At 41.2% G+C, this 9,565-nt stretch overlaps 1 protein-coding gene across 2 annotated transcripts in view; it reads left to right on the plus strand.

Moving 5' to 3' along the window:
- Positions 1 to 7,562, plus strand: part of LOC143280178 (protein sidekick-like) — a 51,473-nt gene extending 43,911 nt beyond the window's left edge. For both annotated transcript variants that reach the window (XM_076584778.1, XM_076584786.1), the window contains 2 exons: positions 1,260 to 1,401; positions 1,810 to 7,562. In XM_076584778.1, coding sequence (XP_076440893.1) covers positions 1,260 to 1,401; positions 1,810 to 2,067 — 400 coding nt within the window. In that variant the 3' untranslated portion in view covers positions 2,068 to 7,562. The remainder of the gene's footprint in view (positions 1 to 1,259; positions 1,402 to 1,809) is intronic.
- The last annotated feature ends 2,003 nt before the right edge of the window (positions 7,563 to 9,565 follow it).

Below are 9,565 nucleotides of genomic sequence, written 5' to 3' on the forward strand. Positions count from 1 at the left end.
AGAAAGGAAAGAAAGGAAAAGCAGAAGAATAGAAAGTATACAGTAACTTTGTGTGTTGTGCCCAGTCCTCTCCCGGCCAGTGTGCCGTACTCTGGTGATGAATGATAAATGAAAGAAAGAAAGAGAAGGATAGAAGAGACAGGAAAAGCAGAAGAAAATAAAGAATGCTGTAACTGTGTGTGTGTGTTGTGCCCATACCACCCCCCCACCCCCTGTGCCCCCCACCCCCTTACCCCGACCCAGTCCAGCAGTGTGGTGTATGCTGAGTGTGGCATTTTGGATGAATAAAGAAAGAAAAGAATGTATGATGTGGATACGTATATAGCGCCTAAGGATAGGTCAGAGACCAAGCTCGAAGTGCTTTACAAACACAGTAACTTCTTCTTCTTCTTCGTTCATGGGCTGCAACTCCCACGTTCACCTGTATGTACACGAGTGGGCTTTTACATGTATGACCGTTTTTACCCTGCCATGAAGGCAGCCATACACTGCTTTCAATGGTGTGCATGCTGGATATGTTCTTGTTTCCATAGCCCACTGAAGGCTGACATAGATTACAGGATCTTTAATGTGCGTATTTGATCTGTGTATGTATACACACGAAGAGGTTCAAGCACTAGCAGGTCTGCACATTTTTTTACCTGGGAGATCGGAAAAATGTCCACTCTTTACCCACCACACGCCGTCACCGAGATTCGAACACGGGACCCTCCGATTGAAAGTCCAATGTTCTAACCATTCAGCTGTTGCGCCTGTCAAACACAGTATCATTTGCACAGCAGGCTGCCTACTTGGGTACAGTCAACTGACAGATCAAGCCTATGCCTCTGGGTATTCATCATTTGTTTCCTGTGTCATTCAATCAGATTTCAGTTATGCACACAAACACTCATACAGACATGTAACATTTGACGTGTATGACTGTTTTATTTATTTACCCTGCCATGTTGGAAGACATACTCTGTTTTGAGGGAAGTTCATGCTGGGTATGTTCTTATTTCCAAAACCCACCGAATTCTGACATGGATTACAGGATCTTTAATGTGCATTTTTGATCTTATGCATGTGTATATACACGAAAGGGGTTGAGGCACTAGCAGGTCTGCACATATGTTGACCTGGGAGATCGGAAAGATCACCACCCTTTACCCACGAGGCGTCATTACCGAAATTTGAACCTGGGACCCTCAGATTGAAAGTCCAATGCTTGTACCACTCAGCTGAAGAAAGAATCCTGTAACTGTGTGTATTGTGTGCAGACCTCCTCCCAGACCCAGTCCGGCCAGTGTGGCGTATTCTGACGACGAAGACGCCATGTCCATGGCTAAGCCACCCATACCTGACGACAGCTCCAGTTCTGTCACTGACAAACCTTCTGATCTGGGCGACGACTCCACTGAGGTGAGGTGGCGTGTGTATGGGGATGTGGGTGTGGGGATGGATGTGTTTGTGTGCATGAGTGTGTGTGTGTGTTTGTGTGTGTGTGTGTGTGTGTGCATGTGTATGTATGTGTGAGTGATCCACTGATTAATGTGAATGTGTGTGTGTGTGTGTGTGAGTGAGTGAGTGAGTGTGTGTATGTGAGAGAGAGAGAGAGAGTGGGTGAATGTGATTGTATGTTCACAAATTCATGTATTATCTAGTCATAGCAGAGGGACACACACACACACACACACACACACACACCAACACAGAGGCACATCCCTATTCCTCTTACCTCCTCCCCGCCCCTGTGGCTTATTTCTATTTGTTTTATATTTTAAACATGATGATGTTCTCAGCTGTCAGTGTCAGCCTCCTGTGTTACAGCCCAGCGACGAGGAGAGCGAGCCTGAGAGCGACAAAGTCCCGGCCTCCCCCCCACCCCCGGCCTTCAGCACAGTGTACGCCAACAGCGACAACGTGCGGCAGTCGTGGCGGTTCCAGAACCCCAACAACGCCTATGCCTACACAGACAGCGAGGCAGACAGCAGTCACTACGCCTTCAGCCTGAACAACGGGCAGCTGGTAGTGAACAATGTGGCTGGAGCCAGGACACCCCTTACTGGGTTCTCTTCCTTTGTGTGATACACGTCAGGTGTGAAGATACCCTTCAGGATTCTCTTCTTCATCTGTAGGAGTGGGACTGGTCGCTGGTGTATGTTTGGACACCTGTCACAAGATTCTCTGTGTGTTAGGATATCCCTCACAGACCATTGGTGTGTGTGAGGATACCCTTCATAGGATTCTTTTCCTTCGTCTGACACACGTCAGCCAGCTGTAAGGGTGGGACTGGCTGTTTGTGGGTCAATGTGCCTGGCACCAACCAAACCTGTGACAGGGTTTTTCGTTTCATCAGACAGCTTGTGTTGGTGTGAAGGTTGGTGAGTTCTGTGATGGACAGTGCGAGAAAATTATTGGCTCAGTGTTCCAAAGAAAGGCAAGGCAATGACTTTGTTCCATGTAACCACTCTGGGCATATGTCCAGAGAGCTGAAAGGGTTCATGTTTGTAATGAGCACCAATGCTGCCCTCTGAACTGTGTGTGTGTGTGTTGTGTGATTGTGTGCGCTTATGCATGCATGGATGAGTGTAAAGGATCAAACTATGTACAATGAAACAGAAAGATATTTTAACAGAATTCTATTTCACTTTTCATAAACCAGAAACTGTTGTGGTGTTCAAGGAATGTGACATGACTTGCAAAACTGATCTGGATGCGGCTCATTCGGTCTAAGTTACCTTTCATATCACAGACAGGTATGATCATCCTGTTGGTGTTGATATAAATCTGCTGACAGGTGTCAGCCTTTTGCTTGACAGACTTCAGAGGGCTGCACCAAGTGGTGGTGGACCTACTGTTCAAAGGAGCTGTGCCTGAACTGGGGAAACAAAGGATGAGGTGTTGTTTTGTTTCGTGAAGTCTTTCTCAGCATTTGGGAGAACCATCTCCACTTCCATTGACAAATAACATGCAGACAAGAGCTGATGTTCCTCAGTGTGTTTTATACTTAACCTGTGGTGGGACTCCGCTTAAGGTGGGGGACATAAAACTGGACAAAAATGAATGCAGATGTTTCACTTTGTTAGTCTAACAATTGTGTTACTTTTTGTTGGTTTGTGTTTGGAGCATCAATGATGAAACTGTTTTACTGTGTTGGATTGAGTGTTATGTGAGTTGTAGTGTGTTGACTTGATTAGGAAAGACACTGTCAGACAATCAGCATTTTGATGCACAAGTGAAGCACTAACTGGATTAGCAGAAATTGAGAAAAAGGGATGGGATGGTGGAGCTGTTTTGGAAAGGAAATAAATTGGTTTTAGGGATGGACGTGAAAGAGCTGAGTGTAGAGACTTGACAAAGCAAAAGAGGGAGATGCATTGTTTCAAGTGTAAGGTCCAGAGACAGAAAAAGAACAGCTGATAGTCAGGTGTTTGCATCTGGGAACATGGAAACGGAGTGGATCTGAAGCTGATCATAGAGAGCGAGATGGGGTGTAGAGGTAATGCAGTCACCAAGACAGGAAGGTTGCAGATTTGTTTGTGAATGCATTTGTAACTTAGATTGCAATCTGTCCTCCATCTGGTTAGATCTGTGCCCATGCAAACTAGAAGACAGGGCACCCGATGTGCATTTGCAGTAATGGTATGGTCAAAATAAGAAATGTTGGTGACGGTTTTGTTGGTAACACATCAACACAACAATGGTCTTGTTTGATGAAGCACCTGAGTCGCTGCGTTGAATGGAGAAAGAAATGTGTTATGTTCCATTCAGTTTGGAACGTATTGTTTGTTTTTTTAAAGACTGTTCTAATTACACATACTTAACCGTGACCCACTGGTGCAGACTCCGGCAGGGGTCTGATTCCAGTCCTGTGCAAACTACTACCCACCTATGCGGAGAAAACGAAAGTAGGTACAGCCGATAACCTCCCGAAGTAGGTTACCTCCCCTTTGCACCCCTGACTTGCGCCCTCTTTTTCCAGCAGCCATCTAGACTGCATGTTTCCAAAACTCCATGACTGTTTTAGTGTTTGCACTCCAGTGAACCAAAATCACCTCCCACAGTGGAGAGAGGGTAGGGACGAGGAGAGAGGGAGAGTGGTTGATTGTCCGTTATGTATACTACCTTTCATCTGATAAACCAGTGAAGTGTGATGACAGTTGAAGTATAACCCAAGTCTGTTGACGTTCTGACCAGAATAGACTGCAGAATAGATACCTGATCACCCACCACTGCATGAATAACCAGGAAATACGGTATTTATTTATTTTTTTGTTTGTTTGTTTACTTCTTTTTTTTTTACTGTACACAAGACCGCAGGCATGCTTGGATGTACCTCCTGATGAAGTCCTATAAAACATAACTTTTATAACTTTATTTGTCAGACAAAAGTCTGGAAGCATCTTTCGTGTTTTGGTGCTCTTTATTTTTTCTTTTCTCTTTCCATTTCTGTGACGGTCTCAGTTTACTTTCATCACTGTTTGATCTCTTATATTGCTTTGATCCTCTTTATTCCCTCTTTCTGTCCCTGTCGCTGTCTCCTATTACTTTCATCACTCTTTTTCTTTTATCTCCTTTATTTTGGAGATTGAATGACTATTTTGCCCTTTTGTTCACCCTTCCCTCTCACTGTCTCTATGACTTGTTTGTCTGACTGGAAAAAAAAAAAAGAATCTGAAAAAAATTGAGAGCAAGGAAATTAAAATGTTGAGAGCACAGAAATGAAATTGAAAATAGTATAAAAGCAGTGGATCAAAAGTATGAAACAGAAGTGTCGGGTATAAGGGATGTTTATTTTTTGTGTTGTTGTTGTTGCAGAATTAACAATTGCTGTGTGGGAGTGAATATATGTCAGTAGGTGAGTGTGTGTGTGTGTGTGTGTTTGTGTGTGTGTTCACAATACTTTGAGCAGAATAACTTATTGGATGACAAATATATTTCTTCCTTTACGGCTTAAGAAAATAATGTACCATCATATATTAATCAGTTGAATGGTTAAACTGGCCTTACTCATCTTTGCAATGCTGTTTTAGTTATATTGGCAAGAACCAAGAGTCTGTATGTGTGGATGTGTGTTCACTTGATTGCACTTTTACTGCCAAATTCATAAACATATCATGCCTTACATTGTGTCACCAGACTTCTGGATTTGCCTTTGAAATAATGCAAAACATGCATAACAATCAGGTCTGGTTATCAACTCGAAATTGTACAGTTCTTTTCTCATTATGTGAATGTGTTTGTGTGTTTGCGCATGCATGTGTGCATGCATGCACATGGATGTGTGTGTAGGGGTGGGAGAGAAAAGGCTTCCTTCATTATTCCTAGTGGCTCAGTGTATTTTATCAAAATGGAGGACTCTTAACATGACCGCACCCAGAGGAGCATAGTGGGTTCTGCTGCAATGCATTGACAGTAATACAGATCCTGGCAACATGGATAATATCAGTTCAGCTTGCAAGAAATTCATTGGAATGCGGTTGTTCCACATGACAGACACAAGTGCAATTATCCTTTAAATCATGTTCAAACCATGGGTACTTGCACATCTAGCATCTGTTTCAAAATAAACGAATCAAATTTTATTTTCATTCCTTTTCACAATCTATTATCATGATGGTGATGTCCAATCAGTGATGTGACCTTTACAATTAATCCATTGTGATCATATGACGTTAAGAATAAATCATTCAGAAATCCTTCCTAATGCTGTTCATTCTTAATTTACCGAGCACTTCATGCAGTATTTATCGACACATTTTCCTTGTCACATTCCATTGTTTGATTTGGTTGTAACATGGATTGTTCAGTGGTTCATTTTGATTCCACAGCTAGTACTGTCTGCAGGATAGCTTTAATCTTTCATTTGAGTGTATTGTGTTTTCTGCAAATCATGATTCATGCAAATGGTAACAAGTAAAGAACCTTTTGTCTTTCTGATCAAGTTGTTCATCATTGTCACTTTTGGATCCATTGTCTTGTTTTGTGTCTGTGTAAGGTAGGTGGAAAATGACAGGAAGAATTTGTTTCGGTTTCAGTTTACTTCTCAAGGAGGTGTCTTTCAAATCCATCATTCGCTACACCACATCTGCTAGGCAGATACCTGACAGCAGCATAACCCAACACACAAGTCAGGCCTAGAGTGCAAGCGTATAAATTTGTGTTTCTATCAGATTGAATATCTTTTATCATGTTGCCAGAGGACAACACTTTTGTTGCCATGAGTTCTTTTTCAGTGCACCAAGTGCATGCTGCACATGGGACCTCGGTTTATTGTCTCATCCGAAAGATGAGACACTCAGTTTGATTTTCCAGTCAAACTTGGGAGAAAGGGTGAGAGTGGGATTCAATCCCAGACCCTCACGGACAAGCGTCTTAACCGTTCTGCCACATTCCTTCTAAGAAGAATTAGACTTAATATATGGGTGGATGGAGGCAGGACGGTTTACTATACTGTATACAACAAAGTAATATAATGTTTCTTTGTTTTACCTTGAGGAATGATTATGACATTTTTTCCCCCAGGTCTTGTTACATGCTTGGCATACAAAGGCAGAAAGAGTTAGCTGAAGATTAAGCCACTGTGCAGCAGGTAAAATCAGCTGCGCTGTACAGTCACATTAAATGATTAATGTTTTGGCAAAGATAATTTTCATGTTACCACTGTTCAGCTTCCATGTATATTACTTTGGAGTTGTCTTGTTCTGTTGTTAAAATGAAATTTCTTAAAAGCAAATTACTAGTAAGTTGTGTGATATAGTTGACTGTAGGGAGTGCATGATCATGGATATATTTTGTCTATTTCAATCTTGCCCTTGTCTTCCAAATGGAGTGAAAACTTGAGGGCAAGTGTTTTTTGTTTGTTTTCCGAAAGAGTGTGCACAACAAATTTGTGTGAGACAGAGATGAAGGCAGACTGTTTCATTGGAGTCAACCCGTCATGGCTGCTGACAGCCACATGAAGAGAAAATGATTGAAAATATGATGGTTAAAACTTAGTGTGTTTGAGCAGATGTTGAAACACAGAGCGAACACTGAGAAAACAAGAAGTATTGAGAAAGAAAGTAATGTATCTGCCTTCCATTATCACCACCAGATCTGCTGATGTCATTTGCAGTGCTGATCCTTTCTATCATCATCATAGTTCCATATTGTCAAAGCACATCATATCATGTTCAGATGCAAGGACATTCACTCTATCAATGGACACATGTTTACAGCTTTTGATATATGTTTATGGTGTGACTTTATTGCTATCGTCTGCCAGCCTGTCAGTTATCTCTCTTGTACAGTCTAATCATGACCACTGTGGCTGAGCCATTATGATCAATATACTGTTGTCCATTATCATCACTAAGATCAGCTAATACATCATTTTCCATTACCATATGTCTTGTCTTGCACATTGGCAGGATTGTAGCTCATTAATGGTAATATCACCAATCATGTTGATCTCATGTCTTTGCTGCCTGAAAGTGAAACCAAAATTGTACAGATTGGAATGAAGATGACACCATTAGTCCTTTCCAAGGACATCTCACAACATTGATTTTTTTTTTCTTTTTTTTTTTTTTAATTTATCTACAGACAGTAGTTTGTGCTAGCGAGGTAGTTGTGGTCTCATTGCTTACTGCTCATGGGTGATTAATTGGTCATAGGTTGTTTTGATATGGACGTTTTCACTGTAGCAATAGTTGTGATGTGGGTCCTGTTTGTTATGTTTGTTTGCTTTTTACATTCGGAGCCAGGATGGAGTGTTTCAGGTTGATTTTCACTGTTCAAGCCTAGTCTTGATCTAACAGCTCTTGTCTGTTCTGCTTGTTGTGGGATGAGATGGTAGCGTGAGTCATTTAAATTAATGCTCTGTGTGTTTGTGAAGAATAAAATGTTTCCATGACCAAGTTATGCAGCATTGTGCAAAGGAGTGTTTGGGTGTACTGGTTTTGAAAGTGCGCGCGCGCGCGCGTGTGTGTGTGTGTGTGTTGTGAAAAATAATGTATCAATGTGGGAACCTGATCAAAAGTAACATTTCATTGGAATATTGATTGATTCACAACATCAGTTACATATGGATTTGAGCTACAGCTTCTAGTACAAAAACCTCATATGCGATAATGATTTTCTGCATCCCAGCTTCATGAATTCGTTAAAGAACAGACAAGTTGGCTGGTTGATTCTGTCAACTAAAATGTCACGGTTCCAATTGTGGTTCAGAAATAATGAATGCATCTTTAAGGAAAAAGAAAAGCATTATGATAAGGAGAAAAATATACTAGCAAAAGTACAAATTATTCAGATATTACATTGGTAACGGATATTTTTACTGAAATGTTTGCACCCTAGTCCAGGAGCCACCTTACCAAAGTGTCTTAATACTGAAACAATGCAGAATAAAGAGGAAAATACTTTTATAAATCACCAAAATGCCAATAAGTCCATGTAATGCAGAAATACTGCTCCCATGATAATGTCAACAATATGCTTACTAACCAAGTGTGCTCTCTCAGAACTTTGATCTGTGGTACATCACCAGAGTATCCTGGTTGCCAGGTCATCAGCTGTGTGCCTATAGCTGTGAGACTACAGGATAGAAGACATCACCATACTCAACAGCCTGGGGTGTCTTCACTACATGACCACATGGTCATAACAACAGTTACATCAATAGGGATCTGCTGTGTGAAATGGAAATATTTGTCATGTCCTCAGGAAATGAGACATGAGGCAGTATTGAAGCATCTTGAGTGAGGTCCCCTAAAACAGGACTGCTTGTATTAAATGAAACTGTACACTGTGGTATGTAATGTTACATGATCAGAGGTCATAGTTTAATTACTTATGTGTCCATTGTATGCAACTCCCACATCCACTTGAATGCATCTTTTACTTGAGATTGCATGCTGGGTTTGTTCTCGTTTCCACAGGGACATTCACTCTATTCATGGACATGCGCGTGCACACACACACACACACACACACACACACACATATATATATATATATATATATGTATGTATGTATGTATCATGTAAATAGATTGTTTGCACATGTGTTGAACTGGGAAAACGGAAAAAAATCTCCACCCTTAACCCATCAGGCTTCTCTTCAGTCGAAATAAATGGTTTAAGAATTTTAAGTGCAATTTCTTTATGATATTGATATTTTCATATCCCCGTATTTCACAAGCATAATTCATAATAATACTGGGACAACCATTGATACAAATCAAGAGTACGTAACATCCAAGGGCACATTTTTATTTCTAAATGCTTGCATTAAAGGAAATATTGCCCTTCGCGATTATTCATACACTGCTTTCTTACCCCCCGTTTAGAATATTCCGTTTTGGCTGAAAGTTATCATTAAACACTTGAACGAATCCACGACACTAATAGATATGTTTGCTTCCAAACCTGAAATACGTTTTTGAATTTTCTTAAGATCATCTCTGCATGGAATCCGACACACACGCACACATACACACGCGCGCGCGAACGCGGGCATCGTGACATCTTGTAGATGTCCGTCTTGCCGGTGGTTACGATATCATGAACGACGCCAATGTCTCTCACTCTATTTACTT

Source organism: Babylonia areolata, chromosome 1, assembly GCF_041734735.1.
Source record: "Babylonia areolata isolate BAREFJ2019XMU chromosome 1, ASM4173473v1, whole genome shotgun sequence".
Lineage (NCBI taxonomy): Eukaryota > Metazoa > Mollusca > Gastropoda > Neogastropoda > Buccinidae > Babylonia > Babylonia areolata.